The sequence below is a fragment of the Amphiura filiformis genome, chromosome 11, assembly GCF_039555335.1.
Source record: "Amphiura filiformis chromosome 11, Afil_fr2py, whole genome shotgun sequence".
NCBI lineage: Eukaryota > Metazoa > Echinodermata > Ophiuroidea > Amphilepidida > Amphiuridae > Amphiura > Amphiura filiformis.
The window spans coordinates 30,932,501-30,956,112 of NC_092638.1; the positions used below are offsets into that span (position 1 = coordinate 30,932,501).

General features: G+C 36.3%; 2 protein-coding genes across 2 annotated transcripts in view; both read right to left on the reverse strand.

Moving 5' to 3' along the window:
* LOC140164129 (uncharacterized) lies at positions 1–3,010 on the reverse strand. Its single transcript, XM_072187372.1, has 5 exons — positions 2,759–3,010; positions 2,101–2,616; positions 1,898–1,958; positions 1,331–1,701; positions 1–1,163 (listed from the first exon to the last, which is right to left on the reverse strand). The coding sequence occupies exons 1-5, from the start codon at positions 3,008–3,010 to the stop codon at positions 972–974; spliced, it is 1,392 nt and encodes a 463-aa protein (XP_072043473.1). The 3' UTR covers positions 1–971.
* LOC140164718 (uncharacterized) overlaps positions 2,591–23,612 on the reverse strand; it is a 25,736-nt gene continuing 4,714 nt past the window's right edge. Inside the window, exons 5-21 of the mRNA XM_072188076.1 lie at positions 19,906–20,004; positions 17,580–17,672; positions 16,997–17,095; positions 16,772–16,870; positions 15,742–15,840; positions 14,406–14,507; positions 12,974–13,072; positions 11,655–11,753; positions 10,267–10,383; positions 9,669–9,737; positions 8,323–8,442; positions 7,750–7,800; positions 6,678–6,875; positions 6,043–6,154; positions 5,537–5,697; positions 4,662–4,988; positions 2,591–3,228 (exon numbers count right to left, since the gene is read on the reverse strand). Coding sequence (XP_072044177.1) covers positions 3,076–3,228; positions 4,662–4,988; positions 5,537–5,697; positions 6,043–6,154; positions 6,678–6,875; positions 7,750–7,800; positions 8,323–8,442; positions 9,669–9,737; positions 10,267–10,383; positions 11,655–11,753; positions 12,974–13,072; positions 14,406–14,507; positions 15,742–15,840; positions 16,772–16,870; positions 16,997–17,095; positions 17,580–17,672; positions 19,906–20,004 — 2,097 coding nt within the window. The 3' untranslated portion in view covers positions 2,591–3,075. The remainder of the gene's footprint in view (positions 3,229–4,661; positions 4,989–5,536; positions 5,698–6,042; positions 6,155–6,677; positions 6,876–7,749; positions 7,801–8,322; positions 8,443–9,668; positions 9,738–10,266; positions 10,384–11,654; positions 11,754–12,973; positions 13,073–14,405; positions 14,508–15,741; positions 15,841–16,771; positions 16,871–16,996; positions 17,096–17,579; positions 17,673–19,905; positions 20,005–23,612) is intronic.

The following is a 23,612-nucleotide window of genomic DNA, read 5'->3' on the forward strand; positions in this document are numbered from 1 at the left end:
TGCCTGGTGTAGTTATTGTTACGAATTTGTATTTAATACTTGAAACTTCAAGTCCCTCGTATCTTTTCGCTGTTACACTCTTAGAAAAAAGTTCCAAGCAGAACCTTAAATAGTTTTACAAATAATTAAAAATTGTTCTGTAAAGGTCAGAAATAACCATTTTAAACATGAAAAGGTTCTGTAAAGGTCAGAAAGAAAAAATTAAAAGCAAAACCTTAAATAGTTCTATTAATAACTAAAAAGGTTCGGCAAAGGTCAGAAAGAACAATTAAGGGGTTCTTATAAATGCCGAGAACCCTTTTCTCTTGAGCTGTCCAATGTAGAACCAATCCTTTTTTTAAGAGTGTACGTTGAAATAGTTCAATAAAATCTAAACTGAAACTCAATGAAATAATTTATATCTATAAACGTAACCATGCTCATAAAAATAAAAAATTTTAACGTTGATACTTGTGATAGTGGTATTGTATCCCAATGTGGCACCGCCGCATCTAGGGTATGACTAGTTGTGATGAGTCCACTGAAACGGCTTCCGCTTTATTTGTTTCTGGTGCCGCCAGTTGCTGGTTCTGCTAATGCTTTTGATACTATTGCATGCTATAAGCATGAAGCATGATAAGTGTTAACGTTGGTGCTTCTCCCAGATTATATTGGCCCAACGTTGGTTTTCGAACGCCAATCTTGGCATCTGCATTATTTTACTGCCCATATTGGGCCAATCTTGGCTTACCATCGGTAATCTTCATGTTGGCATCACAGTGGCAGCCTCAATTGGTCCAATATAGGCCCAATATTTGGCCCAAGCCCAATCTAGGACCAATCTTGGGCCCATGAGCAAATGATATTGGGCCATTATTGAACATAAATTGGGTCACCTTCGGACCAATATCGCCATGTTATTGTACATTTGACCGTTTTTCGTGCTGGCGCAGAAACTGCTCTTGCTCCTGGTGCTACCGTTGGTGCTAGTGCTAATACTGTTTTGGCGCTTTTGCTTCTGATGTTGGTGGTGCTGCCAATGTTGCTGTGGCAGGAGCAAGTTCTACTGGCGATGACACCTGTGCTGTTGTTGATGTGGAGAGTGATGGGGATGCTGGTAATATACCACATCTTGTAGGCGCTATCCCTGCTGTTGGTGGTGTGGTTGTCACCGCCCCTGGAATCTATGAGAGAACGTATCAATAATAATAATGACAACAGCAACAATAATGTACATCTGTGATATATTAACAAAGTACAATTTCGCCCCTTGCAATAGGAATTACTTTTCTACATGGACATTGGACAAAGATATGATTTTTTTTAGAATCCCCAAAACAAACAAACTCACCTCTTGCATGTTTTGTGCTTCACCCTGTAATCTCGACATTTGTCTCTCTTGGTGGCAATCCTCCCTGGCGATCACCTCGAATTCTTCCTTCAGTGTTTGGGCTAAGGGTCCTTGATCTGTCTCTTGTAAGCCAGCCAGTAGATCACGTGGCCAGTCTTCTTCTTCCCTTTCCAAAAGAAATATCAGCAGCGTTTTTGCGTTGTTGACTCGCTGCTGGATATCTCTTGCTTCAGTTCCTTCGAAGACTACACAAACTTGCAAGGGAAGGTATAGAAGCCGTGAAGTCAGCAAACTGGGATCCATGTCAGCTAACAAAATAGCCCTGTTACGCTTCAGAACCCGTCGCCATATCACAAGATAATCTGAAACACCTAAGTTGAGGCAAGATGAACACTAACATTAATATACAAAGAAAATTTTGGAAACACTGCATGCGCCACTGTAGTCTTTGTTGATATTTTGCTCCCTAAAAAGAACATTATTGCTGGTTTAAATCTAACAGGTCCTACTTTATGCATTAACAGTTTAATAATATTCAATAAGAAGCAAAATGTTTCAAATACTAACCGAAGTCTACCGATTCATCATGTTCATTGTCTTCTTCGTCATAATGGTTGGGGTTTGGATTCTGAAATAGAAAAAAAAGCACGTTCATGACAATGATTGAATTTTGCAGTGCATTTTTCAGCATCTATAATGAAATAAGGACATTAATTGACATTGTTTCGGATCTGTAAAAAAGTAAACGCGTAGAGAATAGCTTTACTTGCCTTCCCTGGATAGCTCTCGATCACTTCATCAATAGCTTCCAATGCATCTACATTGATTTCCAGACTCAAACGACACAGCAGTTTCCTCAGCATTCCGATTGTCATATTTGTCCCATTCTTCTCACACCATTGTCTGATGAGGTTACACGTCACTGATTGATCCCGATTCTCACTTAGCTTGATGATCCGTTCCATTTCAAACTCTGCGATGCCTAACAGTCTGGCTACACTACGGTAGTCTTCTCGCCATTCACTGATGACATCTAGACGACTAAAGCATCTCTTTGCTGCATCTACTGGAAGCCAATCGTAGCGACACCTTGAACCCAGCCTTCTCAAGACAACATTGTCGTATCCTTTGAAGATGATCTTGGTAACATCTTCGGGTCTAGTACTAGCATCTTTTCGAACTAAACCATCTCCTCCTTCAGCTTCTACGAGATTTTCTTCTTTGTAGCTCCATACATCTTCAAGATTCTTACTTCTGACTGATGTAGCATCTTTGGCGATTGGTTCCTGCAGATTTCTTGAAGAGTTCAGCCTCAATTATCTCGACTGTGTGTTCAAGACAAGCATGTGCGGCTTTCGTTGAACCTTCATGTCGACACATTACGGCGATATTGATGGCTTCTTTGTGTTTTGAAAGCTGAATGAATACATCCACAAATTCCAATGTACACTTGACTGCCATGCGAGATACTACAGTGGCCCCTTTACGCGCATCCAGCATCTTCTTTAGTATTGTCGGGAAGACGCTGGGATTAAAGATGTCAGTATCTGCTTCACACTCTATGCTAACTCCCTTCACATCACAGGCTTCATGAACATCCCACGTGACCTCTTTCCCATGCAGAGGAAGCTTTCCTGGCATAAGAAATAGCCCCTCCTCTGTTTCGTGTACAAGGTCCATATGGTTGAGTAGTGCAAGGAGCTGACTGGTATCTAGTTTGTCGGTAAAGAATTCGCGTAGCTCACTCAGTGAATACAATGCCTGATTTGGTAACAGGGTTTGGAAATGCTCAGCAAACTCTTCACCTGCGTAGGCTCTCCCAATGACTTCTGTTGTGAACCACTGAGTGTTGATGATAACTTGATCTTCTTTTCCTTTTGAAATTCGGCCCAGTACACCTATACAACGAAAGAGATACAATCCTATGTTAAAGTAGTGTTAGAGAAGTATGCACACTTAACTTATGTGAATGTCGATAAATGTCTGTGAAGCTCGTATTAGGCCAGGATAGCAGTATGTGCATGGCACATGTTATTCGGCGTAGATCTATAAGAACTTGTGGTTACATGAACGGTTCTGATTTCTGGTTTAAAATAAAACTGCAATTGTCAATTTGCTCTTTATTTTTTTTCCATACGGCAGTTGTCACTCGAGTCCTTTTTTCTTAATCAATACAATACATATACGTCCACATCATTATAATACCTTTTTAAATTGTCATTGGCCATACGCATATTACGTAACCCTACAATATCCTGCATAACATATTTAATCATCTCCTCCATTTTAACCCAATCGAAATGCAGATTTTGGTATCATATTGAAAGCTCATAATTTTCCTCGTAACTCATGTGAAACGTTATGTCAGAAATATATTCGTTTATGGAAGAATGAACCAATAATATGGTAGTTTGGTGGTTATCACCCCGACTGCTATAGGCAATTATGACATTATATGTTTTGCATTTGCTGGAGCAATAATTGAACTGAGAACTTGGAATAAGAATATTTGGATAATTGGACCTTAGTATGCGCTAGTATGCAGACACTTAACAAATAATTAGTCGCTTATGTCTCCCAGGCAGTTATAGATTTCAGGTATCTCTGTACCTTCGCACATAACTCCTGGACTCTCTTCAGATATTCAGTCCAGTCAATGACTGACACTGCTTCCTCTCTCCAAGGTTTTCATATCAATTTGTAAGCGCTCTTTAACAAAGTCATATTTCATTGAATTTACAACCGTATGACAAAACAGGCGAAAATAGTAACTTTTTGCACAAGATTTGCAATTTAAAGAGAATAGGCCATTGCTCATCCTAATGAGGCTAGTATATGGACAATATAAGTGTGCTTTTCTTTTTTAATGACATAAAAAAATTAAAGAGGTTTTGACTTTAAAACCGACATTTTGGTCAAAAAATGTGCTGGGATTGGTCGTTTTCAACAGATTAACCACATTCGCCTTGCTATAAACATTGAATTGCGTTATCTGTTGACCTAATGAGAAAAAAAGCGTTTTAGGGGGAAGTGTTAGCTTTCATTCGATATTAAAAAAATTCTGATTGGATGAAGGGAACATTTTAGGTTTGGACAAAAACCAATCACAGAGGCCCATTTTCTAGCTAGAAGCTCACACAGCTCTTACGATGCTATGCACTCAACCGTGTAGTGTAATCAAAGACTGTGTAGAGACAATTCACTGCTTGCTTGGAAGCTCTTGGACGAAAATGTGTGCTCAGGTGTACCGTGTATCGAGGTGGAAACTGTACGTAGATGGTTTATAAGAGAATCGTTTTTGTATAGAAACATTTTCCATATAATAACTTACGTCTCCCATGATGTGAAGGTAGGCAGTCACTGATCGTAGAGTGTCTTCATCCATTCCTACATAATTCATCTTGACTCTCTTCAGATATTCAGCCCAGTCCAGGACAGGCACTGCCTCCTCACGCCAAGGTTTTATATAATAACTTACGTCTCCCATGATGTGAAGGTAGGCAGTCACTGATCGTAAAGTGTCTTCATCCATTCCTACATAATTCAACTTGACTCTCTTCAGATATTCAGCCCAGTCCAGGACAGGCACTGCCTCCTCACGCCAAGGTTTTATTATCTTCCGCATCTTGTCACATAGTTTGGGAAGCATTTCTGTCCCCTGAAAATTAATATAGAAGGTCACAATAATACATTTTGTCAGAAGACAAATGAGATAAGTATTATACAATCTACAATTCCGGTCATTATTGTTGGAACACTTTAACATGGGTACTTCAAATATGCCCCATTCACCCGATCAATGTTGGTGGGTTTTTTTTTTTGGGGGGGTTGTTTTTTGGTCATGCACCCTAGAGACATCCAATATTGATTGTTGGGGCAGGGGGTTGATTGTAGTAGTAGGGAAGGGTTCAGACTTCACACCAAAGAAAGCGAAATGTTAGTATGTCAAGTATAACAGAAATACGATTTCAAACAGTGCTACTTTGACACAACAAGTGTTCCAAATATTTATGACCGGGATTGTCTCACAAAATAATGATTTTCAGTAGCAAAGGTGTGCCTGTTGTCGAGCTATATTTTTAGGGGGTAAAAGGAATGTGCGGGGAAATAGTATTTTTTAGTACCGTTAATTTACATTAAAAGAGCCCCAACACTAAACCTTAATTATAACGAAACTGTATGAAAAAATTATAATTCTAGACTCACAGTGATTTCCTTTCTTCTTCTTTTCAGAGAAGTTTTAAGTTGCTCCATCCCATCCGAATTCTCCTCCCGTGCGTCCAATAAAATCAATTCCTCGTCAATGTCCAAAATGCCCGAAAATTTTGCCTTTGAAAGCTTCAAAAGTTCCTTCACTGCCTGTAATCCTGTGAAAAGAAACAAATATCCGTTTTGTACTAAAGATGACTCATCCTACGGAACAGGTTATTGTTTTGATTACGAACAGTAAATAATGTAATTTCCATCTCGTTTAAAGTGATATTCACGTGAATCTGGGCATGGAATTTTGGCGTTATTACCGTATACTCATTGATGAATCCCAGATGACTGTAAATCGACTTGTACTTTATTAACTAAAGAGAGACGGTTTGTATTACTATTCGTCCGTATGCGCAATCACCACGACCGTATGCCCATATTCTCATGATCTCATCCTATTGTACCACACTACGATACTGGTACTTATGTATTAAATTATATAGCGTTCTTACCAGTTCTTTGGTCTCTTATTTTGTCACTATGTGTGCCGACAAGAATCACTTTCGGGATTTCGTCAAGAGCTCGTGTTGCTTTTATAAACGGAAGCCAGAACTTGGTTGAAGACTGAAAACAAAACAAATAAAATGATGCTAGTTACATCATCTTTTACATACATCATTTTGAAAGGATAGTGACAGTAAGGGCTTAAGTACCCAAGTCACATTGAAGTACAGAGAAGATAGTTGGGAAGTAAACCACGAAGGGATGAATGTCGTGTTACGTTTTATGTGTGTTTAAGATTACAATTTTGATCCCATCATATAATTAATAATCTTGGTCGCTTTTCCAAGATTGAGAGCTTTTGCCTTACAAACTCTTACTCGATGACCTCACATTTTTTGCCTCCTTCAGCATGTTTAATGCGCTTTATTGTCTTTACGGCCCCAACTCCTGACCCCCAAATTCATAAGGCAATTACACATTTATACATATGTATAATAACGCCGAAAGAAAAAAAATGCTTCATTTTTGTAATTCCCGAAATTCTATGCAAAGTAACCTCAACTACGTCAACATCAATGTGTACATCGTCAACTGACAAACTTCAGATTTCGGGAGTTATAATATTAATAATTGTTTTAGTCACCATATTTCCAGCCAGCAACTCTAGAAGGTTGTAGATGACAACGAAAATGGACTGCGCCGAGCCAAGAAACATCCCGTGAGTCACGGAATACTCTATTTGCCCGGCGCAGTCCCAAACGATAAATTCTCCAACGCCCCTCACCGACTCTCTGCCAACCTCTATTCCAGGAGTTCTAGTGTAGTCGCCTTCTTCGTCTTTCTATTTAAATATTATTTATATAAATCACTCTATGTTAAAAAATATATTATTTATGAAAATATACCTTTAGGCATATGTATGTAGCTTCTCACGAAGTGGGCTCATGTGTATGACAAGTGCAGCTGGTTGCGTGCAATATAAGACGCTTAATAAATTACATGTATTATTATTATTATTGTTATTATTATTATTATTATTATTATTATTATTATTATTATTGTTATTATTATTGTTATTATTATTGTTGTTATTATTGTTGTTATTTGTTGTTGTTATTGTTGTTGTTGTTGTTGTTGTTATTGTTGTTGTTGTTGTTATTGTTGTTGTTGTTGTTGTTGTTGTTGTTGTTGTTGTTGTTGTTGTTGTTGTTGTTGTTGTTGTTGTTGTTGTTGTTGTTGTTATTGTTGTTGTTGTTGTTGTTGTTGTTGTTGTTGTTGTTGTTATTGTTGTTGTTATTGTTGTTGTTATTGTTGTTGTTATTGTTGTTGTTATTGTTATTGTTGTTGTTATTGTTGTTGTTATTGTTGTTGTTATTGTTGTTGTTATTGTTGTTGTTATTGTTATTGTTATTGTTGTTGTTGTTGTTGTTGTTGTTGTTGTTGTTGTTGTTATTATTATTATTATTATTATTATTATTATTATTTGAAGGGGGAGAGGTGGAATTAAGAACGTCATAACCAATGCAAATGAAAGTTACTTCTTTGCACATTTCAAGTTTTTTTTTTTTTGGAAAAAAGTAAATTAATAAGCAAAATAAAAATATAAAGAATAAATAATTGAATTAATAATTAGCTAATTAATGAAACTAACAGGACAATATAGATGAGAGCATCGGATGGGGAAATGTCTTTCAGCTTATGTTGTAAGGACTCACCTTTTCAGTCCTCGCAAACACGCCTTTTGCCATGGACAGAAGGGAAAGCTTCTGCAAGTGAGGAACATAATTACATGTATTAACCCTAACCCGCCTGAATGCTACAAAATACTACTTGATATATGCGCTGTTCGTGCATGCATCCCACGTGGTGTGATGACGCAATCGCCCTAAGTGATGTATAGGCACGGTTTCGCTGGCCAGCGAAGCCCAAGACCCGTGGCAAAGTGTCGCCGACCGAGTGCTTGGCATGCGAGGGGTCTCGGGTTCGAATCCCAGCCAGAGCAAATAACTTCTTTCCTTCTTTTCTCTCTTTATTCTTTCCTTCTTTCCCTTCCCGTCGCCGAAAAGCCCTTAGAAAAGCCCTTAGGGGGTTAGGGTTAAGAGAATTTGGAGTTTATATTACATCCATCATCTTGATTTTTGAGAGTATATATCTACTGTCAGTATAAAGGTGGATTGGTTTAATTTACTATTTATTTTCAAAACCTGGTTTAAAGGAACATATAACGTATTCAAAAATAAATAAACTCTCAATATTAATAATAATTATTTAAAACCCGAGCAACAAACCTTTGTTAGCGCATGTTTCAATGTAGTCTTTCCCGCTGCGGGATTCCCACAAAGAAAGATCTTTACCACGTCGACGGGGTGGCTACCTGTAGCCATCAGTTTGCGATGTAGGGACGATTTCTGTCCAATGGAAATGAAATAAACAGTCAATCACACGGAAATTATCAATACGAATAAATTGGGAAGACAACGTTGTAGTAGGCCTACGTATGAGTAAACATTTGAAAGAACGATTTACTAGTTCCAATGCAAAAGATTGTAAATTGTTTTCATGTGTGTTTATTACCAGAGTTTCCATCGACAGATACGTATGTCCAACGTCAAAAGGTTTCTAAATTTATATGATGGGTATTCATACTATCAAATCCATTTTGGTGACATACCTTGTTACAGTTTCATGCTGCTACGCAGCACTTCCTCAGACTGGCAACCTTGCTTCTTCTTCTTTCCTGAAGTTGCTAACAGTGGCGGCGCTAGAAGCTGGTCCAAAATATTCGGGAAGAATTAGTTCCCTTCGTCTCTGTTCATGGTGTTTTGCCCTCGTCTCCTGATCCATATTGCCTCTCTAATCTGTCTTTTGTTCCTGTTGGCCTCCCTTGATCTAATAATTATTAGTGTCCTCCCAACCTATGACATGGTTGTTTTGAGCAATGTGGTCTGTAATGGCAGATTTATTTACTTCTGCGAGCGAGTGTTTCCTCTGTGACCATGGTGACCGAGTATGTACCCCAAGGGCTGCCTTCTCCGCTTCTCCTTGATGTTCTTTGAGACGTGTGCCAAACATGCGTGAAGTTTGAGACGAAGAGAACTATTTCTTACCGAATATTTTCGACCAGGTTCTAGTGCTGCCACCGGCAGCAATTTCAGGAAAGAAGAAGAAGCAAGGTTGCCAGTCTGATGAAGTGCTGCGTAGCAGCATGAAACTGCAACAAGGTATGACACCAAAATGGATTTGATAGTATGAATTCACATCAAATAATGTTTATGAACAATCCAGATGAACCTAATGCAGAAATTTAATTTTTCAAAATTGCCAAATTCTCATTCATTCGAACTGTATTAATTTCACACATATTGATTTTCACGATTTTTCTTCTTAAAATTAATATTCTATTGTGTATATTGTGTGGAAATTGTATGTGGTATAATGTCGAACCAAAGCATTATAATTGTACTATGTTTCATTATTAACATTTTTGATATAATTGTTGTTGTTTTTTGGGTTTTTTTTAATAGTGCTTTATTTTTTCTAACATCGGGAGTACATCATAATTTATTTGTTAGTTATTCAGGATTCTAATCTGACATAAAAAAAACCTTGTAAATACACATAGTGACGAACTTACTTCGTATTCCTGCTGTATAATTCCTCTCTTATACGAATTTGATATTTTACTAAACGCCGTCTTACCATGCTGTACAAAATAAAGAAAATAAAGACCGAGATGGTAAAAAAACATTATGAACTATTTAAAAGACCTTTATAACAAAATACGTATGCGTATTAAGCAGATAAGACAAACATTTCCCCTTTATCGGACAATTACATATATTAGTATGACTGGTGTAATTCTTTATATGATAGTCTTGGACATGTATAATGACAATAAAGGGTACATTTAAAAAATCCTTAATTACAAATTACTTATGCGCATTAAAGTAGATTAGACAAAATTGTCCCATTCAATGTAAAGTCACATATATTCGTATGCCTTCGCTTTTAATTCTTTATATGATAGTCTTGGACGTGTATAACATGTATAAGAAGAATAATGCATAAAGGGTGATTAAAGGGCAGTCTTGAATTATTCTGGAATTCCAGGGGGTTTACAGGGTCAAAATTCCATATCTTGTTAAAAACGACTCTAAATTTGCCCTCTGGTCATAAGGATGCACGAAATCTATAGTTTGACCAATCTATGATCTATCAGTCTGTTTCATTACCATGTTTTTTATCGAGATGTCGGTCCCTTCTCGAATAAGAGTAGTTATCACTCTGTGGTATTTTTCACCCTCGAAGTCATCGAAATTCTTGCATGCTATATGGAGAGGAGTTACACTCTGCATAGAGAAAGCAGCCATGATATTACTGACAGATTGCAATAGTCCATTGCGGTGATTCCCAAAATCCTTTGCACAAGACACCAAATTTACGTCATCGTCTATGCGCATAACTCTTGCGCGCAGCGGTGAGGTGCTAATCGACGAAGACGTTATCTCGGTTCTTGCTTTGCAAAGGATTCCAGGAATTAAGCCAAAAAAGTATTTGATTTGCGTAACCAGACCTGCCCTATAATAAAAAACTGGCGACCCTGAATATTTTTATTCACTTTGAGGGAGGAAACAAAAAAATTGTCATTTAAATATATTGTGGATAATACAAATGCCCTAAAATAGAACAAAGTAGTTTGTGACGGTTTGAAGTTTTTAAATTTACTCGATGAGACCATCTAAATTCGCAATTCATCAATGATCAACGTGCGCAGTAAAGATGCCCGCCTCGATGATTAGACTTCTGAGTAGTCCACTTGCCCATTGTGCATACGCTGGCTTCTGCATTTAAGCTTAAAACTCTGATTTGTATTAATTTGTGCACAATTGATAGATTTTCACATCTGATCTTTTCAGTCACAGTGGTTCCGAATAATAGAAAACCAGATCCAAATGCCCGCTCTGCCAGTGGGCCTGCTCTGCCAGTGGGCGTTTTTCAAAACCTTTATTTCGTTTGAAATGTAGTATTATAGGTCACCTCACCTTCACAGCATACGGTATGGATTTTAGTAATATGCCGGTAAACACAGAAAATATTATAACGTTATAAACAACGTATTTTGGTTTTGATCAAAACGTTTTAGCATTTAAATCTCGGGTTATATAAAGGTCATGAAAACGTTTTAAACAAACTATGATGCAATTTTATCAGTTTCGCCGTCGATCAATGATTAAAGGAGGAAATAGGAAAAGTGATCCCGCCCGAGAATTGAACCCATGACATCTGGTTTACTGATAAAACTGCATCACAGTTTGCTTATTCCCGTCGAAAAAAGCCACTGTTTTAAACAGTTTACAGTTAGGTTTTAAACAGTTTTATATGAAAAAAATAACTCTACAGCAACACTTTAAAAATGTTGTCAAAATGTTATTGTAAAATATTTTTGTTAACACTTTTAACTTTTATTTAAAAATAAATTTATGTGATAGAATGTTGTGCAATAAAATGCTTTTGAATGTTATTATAACGTTTCATAACCTTCATTCTTTATATAACCCGACATTAAACGCTTTCTGTAAAACGCTTTGCGTTTGTTTGGATGGCAACATGCTCCACTTACAAAGTTTGATAGCAAATTGATCATTGCTCCGGCATCTAAGAGAATCTGGCAGCATTTGTCTGAGCCGCTACTGACCGCTGCGTGTAAAGGAGACCAGCCCTGTCCGTGGAAAAATACGTCATTACGAGTTGTTAAAATAAGCATGCTACAGTGCTACTTCACCATGTTCACGTCGACGTAAAAAAGCGAAGGTGTATATTTCACCATAAGCCTCAACAACAACTGAAATTACGTTTTAGCTAAATCCAGACTATTTAGGCCAATATAGTAATTTGTCATAGTCAATGTGGCAACAACCCCGATTGGATCGGCAATTTATGGGACTAAATGAAGTCGTGTTTATATTCAGAAGATTGTAACTGTGGTCCATATTATGATTATGATTTAAAATCAACATTATCATTTGAGTGGTCTTTCAGTCAATTTGAATGCTGAAAAAGTGGATTTTGGAAGTTCTGGGCTTTTCACCTTTCAAAATTAGTCTTTTTTACAGCCTTGTTTCACTTTTAAACATTCACTAGAAGGTGTAAATTATATATATATATAAGTAGTAAAATATATTTATTCAAAATATGTGGTGAAATAAAGTTGGTAATTTCAGGCAAGTTCAGCGTAACGCGAGTCACGTAACGCGAGTCAGACACACACTTAAGGAGGTACTACACCCCTTGATAAATTTGTGACTATTTTTGCATTTTTCTCAAGACAAGCGTAATGTTATTTATGATAAGAAAAGAGGTACCGCTCAATTGGATTCCTTGCCCCTATAATTTACATAACTTTTGTTACCAGTGTATAGTTATTTTTTGAGAAAAATACCAAATTAGTCACAAAATTTATCATGGGGTGTAGTACCACCTTAATTCATTTGTAGTTAGTCTTTGCTTCTGGAGTATAGTTCCAGTAATAGGTAATCACCTAGTTTTGTTTACTTCAATTTTCAACTGATTGTTTGTAGAGAAATGATGAATATTAAAATATCACATTTAGGACATTGTTTTTTGCGTATTAAACGCGAGTCACAATAATTTGTAGCTTGAAATTGTCCACAAATTAATGTGTATGGTATTTGGTACGTTGGGTCTATAAGCTGAAATATGGAGAAAATGAACCAAACACGTTCTCGTTTAGTTGTATTTATAGGAGAAAGTGTGTGCCAATTTTGTCAAAAATGTATAAACGCGAGTAACATGGAATTGCCCTAATGTGATTATATTATGTACCGTATTAGATAACCTATTACCATAGCTATAGTAGTGCCAATGACATAGATAAATAGAAAGAGAAGCTTTATTTGACAATTATGGCAATGTACTTACATGTTTATTTTGTGCATTAACTTCTGCACCAGCCCCAAGAAGTAACTTACAGCATTTTTCTGAGCCACAGCGTGCCGCTAAGTATAAAGAAGTCTGATTCTGTGTGAGGCAAGAATAGTATCAACATCAATTTGCAAAATATCATAGTATTGAAATATAGTCCATTTGGCTTTCTCGAGGCAGTGACGTTTTCGTAGTTACTTTCAGCGTTACAAAATAAACTGCCTTTGATCGCGCATGTAATACTACGCCCACTGGAGCACGTGCTGAGGTTACTGCCTCAAGGAAGTCATTAAGGAAGAATAACTATATACCATGTATACCGTTACATTTTGGGAGTTCAACCCGACAAAGCATAGTGCACTTATGTCCACGGCAAATTCACCGTGACCTTTCCAGCCATAAACCCGCTTAGTGAAGATTAAACCGAGATATGCAGTACTAAACCATTATAGTAATCGATTGTCCAACGCAAATTTATTACCACGTGATAATATTAATCCAATGAGCGATCGAATTGTCCGCTACGGTCGACTAATCCAATTGATAATGACTCTATTGACTGTACGGGCGGAGCTCCACTGACTGAGTTTTGGGGTATTTTTCACTGGTTTGCTGTCATTTACTCATCAAAGCGGTCCACCGTTATTATAAGGACTATGCTAATGATTTAAAGATTGGCATGTAGAGAATAAACCATACTTGATTGACAGAAATTTTTTACCTATACCGGTTTCGTGACACTCCTCTTGCAAATGTGACCAAACCAGGGCGGCCCGGTGAAGCAAAATATGCATTGGAATAACACGGGAGTTTGGATATAGATGATATACTTCTTTTTCATATAAATGTATGGTCCCCTGTTATTAAAGCTTGTACCGGGTTGAAAATTCAGATGTTTTGAAAAGAATAAGTAATTGAAACATAGACAAAGTACTAAAATCATAGCTTTTATACTTTTTCATATATGACGCTAACTAGTTCATCTCCTATAGCTACAACACAGCGCTACCAGTAGGGTTCAATTGTCTATTGTGAGTGCCCCTGTGTTGTGTGCATACATGATTGTAGTTAACAATAACTGCATGATGGATTGCAATGTATTGTATTGTATTGTATTGTATTTCACTCACAAAATCGTGGCCAAAGGCCAAATTACATGTGGTTTACATTTTTAAAACATTAAGAAACATTTATAATCAACATGAAATATTGCACATACATCATAAAACTTCAAAACTACATGGATAATCAAATGGGGCATAATTAAAACAGATTTTTGAGTTAAACTCAGAATAAAATGAAAATAGTGCACATTGATTTCATCCTCGAGCAGTGAAGCAACATAAAACTAATACTGAGATGCTGAAAAAGTCAATAAAATCTCAACCCCCATGGAACACATATGGGGTACATAATGAGACACACTCACAGCAAATTTACTTCTAGAGTCGACAACAGCGCCAGCGTCCAGAAGGATCCTACAACATTTTTCTGACCCATTGTCCGCGGCAAGATGTAAAGGTGTATGGTCCTGTATGTTACAAAAGAAACATGAGCATCCGTAATTATTGTCCAAAAATACTTATTGAGTATTATTGTCTAATCATAGCAATTATTTGCAAAATAATGTCGAAGGTAATTCAAACATTGAACCGTATGAAGAGGAGCAAATATTCAACAACATCTCCATCTTACATCACTGAACTCATTCAGCCTTACATTTCCAGGACAACAGGCTTCTCATTGTACCGCATACACGCACTCTAACTGGTGATAAAGCCTTCTTTGTTGCAGGACCTTTTCTTTGGAACAAACTACCTCGCCATATACGCCACTCTCCAACGCTGGCAATCTAAAAACTTATTTATTTGATATTTGATTTGTTGTTTGTCCTTGTATGTTGTTATTTCTTCCTTAATTTGCTTTTGTAAAGCGCTGTGATACATGGTTTTCTTTGTAAGATCGCTATATAAGTGCCTGCATAGCATAGCATAGCATAGCATAGCATAGCATAGCATAGCATAGCATAGCATAGCATAGCATAGCATAGCATAGCATAGCATAGCATAGCATAGCATAGCATAGCATAGCATAGCATAGCATAGCATAGCATAGTATACAAATATTGACTGCTATGAGGGGCACAGTTAAAATTATAGGCCCGAAGTGATGTCAAAACCATGACTATGCCCGAAGCGAAGCTGAGGGCATAGTCATGGTTTTGACATCACTTCGGGCCTATAATTTTAACTGTGCCCCTATTAAGCAGTCAATATTTGTTTTATATACCAAATCTTAAGATTCTTGTCATCTGTTTGGTTAAAAGCATCGATTTTGGTAAGAGAAATTAATAGTTTCAAGGCGAACGGCACAGATCATTACAATCTGCGATATCCGCGTAATTATAGCGCGCGAAAACATTAACGTGTGCGTAATATCATTTTACGCTGGGAACAACGCACACGCAGAACTATGCCCGGGGAATAGTTACTTTTGCGGGCATAGTCAAAACTATGCCCGCTCTTTTAACCAATCAGATGACGGGAATCTTTAGATGCGGTATATAACATAGCATAGCATAGCATAGCATAGCATAGCATAGCAAGCACAGAAATAAGACATCACGATAATCATATTCAGATATATCTACAAAATTGCAAGTTATTATTGCAAAGCTTAAAAATATTCCTTTGCTAAACGTAACCTCTTACTTTTGTGTTAAACTAAATCCCACCAAATGGTTGTAGTTAATGTGACATACTTACCTTTTGATCGAATGAATCAACTACAGCACCAGCTTCAAGAAGTATCTTACAGCACTTGTCCGAGCCACTCTCTGATGCATCATGCAAAGCAGTCCGTCGCTGTGATAAGACGAATGTTTTACGGTTACAGATATATAGATAGTAAAAAAAAACACCAATAACTTGTTTATCATGTTTATAAGCTTTTATACTCTCCTAACGGAACAAATCTATTTCTCTTCTGCGACCTTTAATTCAGAACATATGAATCATGTTGCGTGTCTTCAGATGTTTTAAGTTATTTGTAGCACTTCTTAAATTCCTGTAAATTTCTATGTATTTTACCTTCCGTGTGAAAGTTTGTGTACCATCACGTTCATTTGGCAAAACAGTGATGTGACGCTGCAGCCAATATGCATTACGTGACCCTTTGACTTCAAATTGGTGCCTGATTTTTAATTTAAATTTGTTTTCATTCATAATTTTACCATTTACTTTTAGAAAGTTGATCTGTTAGAATATGCAGCTAAAAATGTGAAAATTAACTTTCTAAATTGGGTAATGTTGTTTTTGAACCATATTATTAAAATCCCCTATAGAACTCCAATTTAAACGTGTAAAATCAGAACGTGTGGTGTCTTTCACTTTTATACCTTGTTATTCAGATTTAAAATAGACAGACAATTGTACCTTTTGTCTTTAACTGAAATATTTAAAGGAGGAACAGGATGGTCCGATAAGGGGTCGATCAACAATTCATCCCATTTTCACCATCAGATTAGAAGCTAATATTTGTCTTATTGACCCTGTGCAATGTGTTAGCGCTGGAAGATTTTCTTTGTATTTTGTACGCCAGAATATTCCAAAAGTGGGTTAACTCTTAATGTCCACACAGTATTCTATATAGAGCTTTCAAATGTACATTTTTGGCTTTCATATTAAAAGAGATGGAAGCTAACTTCATAAGTGCGGCATAAGGTCATTCAACCAATGTGGAATCAGCATCCATGTGGTGAATTAGGGTAATCCTCCTTTAATAAAATTCACTTACAATTTTATCTGATGAACCGACTTCTGCACCAGCGTCCAAAAGGATACTACAGCATTTGTCTTCGCCAGTATATGCCGCTTTCTGTAGAGGTGTCCCGCCCTGAAATGGCATAAAACATAAAACTCATACATGTTGCTCTAGGTTGTTTTTCACACGTTTTGAAACACCTTGTTTTTATATGTTATAAAACGAAACTACGATTATGACATTGTGTAATTTACTTACGTCTTTGTCTTTTGCATCAACAGTAGCACCAGCATGCAAAAGAATCTTGCAGCACTTGTCCGAGCCTAGGAATGCCGCTCTATGTAAAGGTGTCCAACCCTGTAACGAGGTAATTCGTAAACATCCATGTTAGTTGGCAAGTGTTAATAATTAGGCATGTGTAATTAGGACTATCTAACATTAATTGACAAGTGCAGGCCTGCAATGCGTTAATGCAATATCCTTAAAAAGAATTAAACATTATCATGGTATTTCATGTTTAATAACGTTTGTACAAGTTTTATTTTCCCAATGTTACTTGCGCACATAAATGATGAAAAAAACCCAACACTCAGCCTTGTAGCCGAATTCAGACAAGCGAACCTTTTCGTTAGCCCGACGAGTTGACTACTAACATGACTAAGTACTGAATGAATTATCATTATTGAAGCGTTACATCTATAATCTTACGTTCCATCGTCATATAATCTTTATAAAAAATAATTTCAGATATACCATAATTGCTTAAATAATTTAAGAATACTATTTTGTTACATAAGAAGGCATGGAGACAATACCATGATACTGTAAGCAGTAAGCTTACATTTTTGTCTATTAAATCTACAGCAGCACCGGCATCCAGAAGAATCCTCAGGCATTTGTCTGAGTCAGCTGCTCTGTGTAAAGATGTCAGGCCCTGCATTTAAACATTAATTTTGCAAAACCAAATAATTTCAACATGCAATGTATTGTATGTATACTGCGCCAAAAAGTATCTGCACACTTGGACATTAAAAAAAACCACATTTGGATAAATTTATTTTTTAATAGATCTTAACCTGCACACTGTGACACCCCATTGAATCTAATGTGACCTCAAGAAGTAAACTAACAAGCATTTGATTACAGAGAGGTTCCGTTTTATAAGTGACAAACTGGCCTATGCAAGGCGAAAAGATTCTAACAAGCGCAACAGTTTCTTCATTCATGCTTTATTTAAACCAGTTTTATTTCAGTTGTTTTCTTCTCTGTACTTTTCACAACTTTCATTTTATTTTTCAGTTCTTCAGCTTCAGTTTTCTTTTGTTCTTTTTGTTTTAAATTTTAAAAAAAAAGGCGCGCATTAATTAGCCATCCAACACCCTCGAACCAGAAGTCTAGTCCGTGGATTTTGAATAGGCCAGTTTGTCACTTTTAAAACTAGATCTTCGTCTAATCAAATGCTTGTAACTTTACTTCTTAAGATCACATTGGATTCAATAAGATGCCAAAATGTACAAGATTAGAGAGTGCATCTATCAAAAACAAATTTATGGTTTATTTTTAAAATTAGGAATTTTGTTCAAGCGTTCGGATACTTTTTGGCGCAGTGTACTTAAGGGATCTGATATTAGCGTTTAGCGAAGTTTTCACGTATTTTTTGTGGGAGCTGAGAGTACACAGACATATCGAATTGCATTCTGAATACGAGGAATGTCCTTCTGATATCAAATAATTTTGATTTTGTTGAACTTCGTGATGTAATACACATTTTATGACAAATTATTACAATTTGATATTTTAATTTTTTTTTGATATTTAACAGTCCTCGAAGATAAATCTAATGATATGTACTTAAAGTGTGTGTAGCTATGATGAAAAGCCGACGATCAATTAAACTTTTTGACCCTTTTGAAGAAAAAAATCCATATCTTCAATACGGAAGGTCAAAATTTTCAATTGATCGTCGGCTTTTCATCCCAGCTACATACACTTTAAGTACATATCATTAGATTTATAAAGTGTACTTCGAGGACTCTTAAATATCAAAAATATCAATTTTTAATCATTTGCCATAAAATATGTATAGTATCGCGAATTTCAAAAAATCTAAATTATTTTATATCAGAATGACATTCTTCGTATTCAGAATGCAATTCGATATGTCTGATGTGCTGTCATGTCCCACAAAAAATACTGCCCAAACGTTCATACCCCACCCCTTAATCTACTCAAACTAATGCAAATGTATTGTATAATTATGATTGAGGCACCCGCCCGACAAGAGTGCAGATCAGCCCTGGATCAGACATGCATAGGTGGCCGTCAAAAATGTTCCCTCTCTGACAAACCTTCAATGTACAGGTTTAGCTCTACCAAATTACGATTTTTTTATCGATTAAAATACACTGGCTTTTCAACTCAGTTTTGAGGGTTGTCGTCACTTTGTTACTATGAAATGTGTTTTAGTTTCATCAAAATCGAAACATTTTCCAGCTTTGACCATATTGAGCAATGTTGGATTTTTTTCTTCCGGATTGGATTTCTCAGATTACCAAAAGATACAATTACATAACCGATTCTCATTCTGTACCAATCAAAAAGTAAAGAATACTGAAGGAAAAAACTGACATTTTGTTTGTCTGCAGTGCCGTAGACTTCATGGCATCTAAATACTGATATTTCACACAATCTCTTATCATTGTATTAGACTTTTGTTTTTGTTTCTTAAAGGGGCATTTCGTGATCCACAGCCTCATCCCCCCACTTTTCTCAAAAAAAGTTGAAATTTTTATATCACTGGAAACCTCTGGCTACATAATGTTTATGTACAAAATATTTCTTGCAGATTAATTCGTTTTGCAAAGATATCGTGAAATTTGAATTTCGTTCTGGTGCACCAGAACGAAATTACAACGTATTGTCTATGGAGCAGTGTAATACACATAATCATGCATAACTCGCAAACGCAAAATCGGAATCAACTGAAATTTTGGGAATAGGCTTTTTCGTGGATATGTACTGAAAAATGTCATAAAAAGAGGATGCTAGGATCACGAAACACTCCTTTAAGTCAGATTTTCTTCATATTTTAAAATTTACAATGTTTACGGGTTGTTACGGGGTGGATGGGGTGGGATGTAGGAGCTTACTAATACGTGTTTACTTACATCTTTATCTGATAAATCAACGGAAGCTCCTGCATCAAGAAGGATCTTGCAGCATTTGACTGAACCGCATTGTGCCGCCAAGTGTAAAGACCTTTCACCCTGTGTGACAGGAGACAAACTTGAACATTTAAGGGTGGTCTTGACCCTGGAATATATATGGTAACTTGTTGACCTCATAACTGCTCAATTGTTTGTTTAAAGTAACAAAAAGTTCTTGAATAATTTTTTTTTGTATTATTTTTTAAAAACTTGATAAAAATATCTAGGACCCGTTTTTTTAAAAATTTTGATCAACTTCACAAAAAATATTTGAAATTTGGGGGAAAATCAGGCTTTTAGCAGTTTTTGACCATTTTTTTTTCTCAAAGTTGGTCGAAATAAAAAAAAACCACATAAAAAACCAATAAAAAAAAAACCCCGGGTCCTAGATATGTGACGTGTCATGTCAAAAGGAGACACTTTTGGGCAGGTTATCAATTTTGAGGTTTTTACATATCTTAAGGGCTGAGGTATGAACGTTTGGACAGTATTTATTTTGGGACATTAGAGCACATCAGACATATCGAATTGCATTCTGAATACGAAGAATGATATCAAATAATTTTGATTTTTTGAAATTCGCAATTTAATACATATTTTATGGCAAATCATTAAAAATTGATATTTTTGATATTTAACAGTACTTGAAGTAACTTTATAAATCTGATGATTTATACTTAAAGTGTATTTAGGTGGGATGAAAAGCCGACGATCAATTGAAAATTTTGACCTTTGGTATTGAAGATATTTTTTTCCCAAAACACCAAAATAAATTAGGTCTTTTTGGGAAAAAATCCATATCTTCAATATGAAAGGTCAAAATTTTCAATTGACCGTCGGCTTTTCCTCCCTGCTACATACACTTTAAGAATATATCATTAGATTTATATAATTTACTTCGAGGACTGTATTATATCAAAAATTTGAAAAATATTAATTTTTTATAATATGTCATAAAATTTGTATTATATTGTGATTTTCAAAGAATGAAAATTATTTGATATCAGAAAGACATGCTTCGTATTCAGAATGCAATTCGATAGGTCTGGGGTGCTCTCAGGTCCCACAAAAAATACTGTCGAAACCCAATAAACGCTCATTTTAGATCCCTTAAATATAGAGATATTTTACGCCACAACGCCGTTTCCCCAATGAAACAGGACATTCTTAAGCGAAGATATTGAGTTCGTAAGTTATGGTATTATAAAATTGGAAATTGAGATATCGGCCGTTAAAAATATTATTGACAATGTTGAGAGTAGGAATTACCTTGAAAAATGTCTCAAAAATACAAGATGCCACATATATCCCGGGCTGGAACTATCAGACTATATTTTAAACATTAATAACATCACAAATTTGCAACAAACACAAATTGTGAAAAAATCACCCAGGGCAAATTTTTGGCTATTTCTCCATTTACGATCCTGCCCAAAAGTGTCTCCTTTTGACATGACACGTCACATATTTTTATCTAGTTTTTAAAAATTAATAGTAAAAAAATTTCAAGAATTTTTTTGTTACGGTGTCCGAAAAAATGTGGGCCAGAAACCTATTTTGGGGGATTTGTTTGCAAAAAAATAACATTTTTGCCCAAATTTGACCTCACAGATGAATTCATCAAGTCTTTGCCATTATTCGCCTATTGCACGGTTCCGCCAAACAGTGTTCCGCCATATGCGAGGAGAGCCTCGAACTGGCAATAGACATGAAAGGAAGTATTACGTAACTTTACGCAATGTTATATGACTGGTTCAATTCCCATTCATGCATGCTGCCAGATCGAGGCTCTCCTTGCATATGGCGGAACCGTGCAATGGGTGAATAAATAAATTATGTATACTTTTATATACTTTAAACCAACAATTTAGCAGTTATGAGGCCCAAAAGTTTCCACGATTCCACCCTTAATAGTAAAAATATTATGATATAAACAGGTTGTATCAAAATGATTGGTAACACCCTGGTGATAATGGACAAGACTGTCCCTTCAAAATGCAACATTAGATCCACATATTTTTGTAGATAAGGTCGGGTAGAGTAATTGATCGAATCATTGTTGTAATGGCTTCTGGCGAAAATTGTTGTGTTTTTTAGAAGCAAGCTTGACGAAAAGTTCAGTTGTGGTGTAAAGAGTGTCGAAATCAAACTTCTTTATAAAACGATACCGATCTCAAGAACCTCAATACATTAAGCAATTTTTGAAAGGGCGTGTTTTGCATTCCATAACCATTCAAATCTTCAAGGTGTATTTTTCCATTAATCCCCTAATCTAGACAATGAATTGTTTTTTGAGGTGAATGACCATGGCCAGTACGACAAATGTAACAAAACTATTATGAGTGGTGATTAAAGCGCTCCACAGACTCCGAGTATTACACGTACAATATTGTATGCAACATATCTACGTTATTTAATCTATTGCCATTCCCTCATTTCAAATATTTAGTTTTGGTTTCTCTTTTGTTTAGAAACCAAAAATCAAGGGATTAAAAAGTAGAGCTGATCTGGTTTGCAATCATAACACTATTATGCTGGAAGGACACAGTATAGGGTATATAACCAGAAGTATACAATAGCCTATTGTGCTAACATAATTATTATCATGATTGATATCGGAAATGTATCCCGCGGACGACAGTTGATGCTCTCTGTCGAAGGTAGGTGGCATATTACACTCACGAGTTCTAGGCCTAGAAATCATATACATGCGCGTATATTGAAGGATGGGGCGGGGTGGGGGAATTTGTTTGTTTGTATGAAACATAAACGATGCATGGAGATGATTTGATTATGAATTAGTTTATTAGCCCCAGGAAGCACAACCCATACCTCTTTAAGAGGGGCTCCCTCCCTATATAACCACCTCTTCCCTAAATTACCCCTTTCCCCCCTCCTCCTCCCCTACATTCGATATCTTCATCTCGAGCTCTCCTCCCCTTCTCTTTCACTTCCAATGCTCTCTCTCATCTGTTTCTCTCTCTCCCGGCCCATATCCCCCTTGCCCTCCAACCCCCCCCCCCACCACACACACACACACACCCCACACAATCTCTTTTCCCCTCTATCTTCTACTTTTTGCAGTAAAAATTGCTTCAGTAAAAGTCATTAGGTTATTAGAGGTCATATAATGGCCTTCCATCGATTCTGGTACATGGGATTAAGGACATGAATCGATTTTGTTTATAGCACCTATACAATTACAATAGTGACCCCTTCTGTAATGTCGAATGCAAATATTTCGATGGTCTATATTTTTTCACAGGTGAATTAGCCTAGACTTATTCGGTTTTGTAAACCACGTCTTTCAATGTAGATTACCATGCTCGATTTCTCTCCTCGTGAATATTGCACTGCGAAATTTAAACATTTCTTTTGTATACCTAGAGTAGGTAACTTCAAATCAAATAATTTTACGATCCACACCACTTATAAGAAACTGAAACCAAAACCGAAACTGACTGACACAAATGTTCGGTTTTAAACAAAAGGTAGAAACAATGAGTTCGATATCTTATGATTCAAGTGGTTAGGCAGGACAATAGGAAACCACGTGACCAAAACCAAAACCAAAACTAAAACTATATATTTGAAATGAGGCATTCTATTTCCAGTAATGTTTAAGTTCTAACGAATGTTTGATGACGAAAAATCGATAATATGTTACA

Coding starts and splice junctions, on each gene's coding strand:
- LOC140164129 (XM_072187372.1), bottom strand. CDS start 3,010: ATGGACCTTGTACACGAAACAGAGGAGGGGCTATTTCTTATGCCAGGA. Junction 2,617..2,758: donor GTACATTGGAATTTGTGGAT/GTATTCATTCAG, acceptor AGAAATCTGCAG/GAACCAATCGCCAAAGATGC. Junction 1,702..1,897: donor TGATGAATCGGTAGACTTCG/GTTAGTATTTGA, acceptor GCCTCAACTTAG/GTGTTTCAGATTATCTTGTG.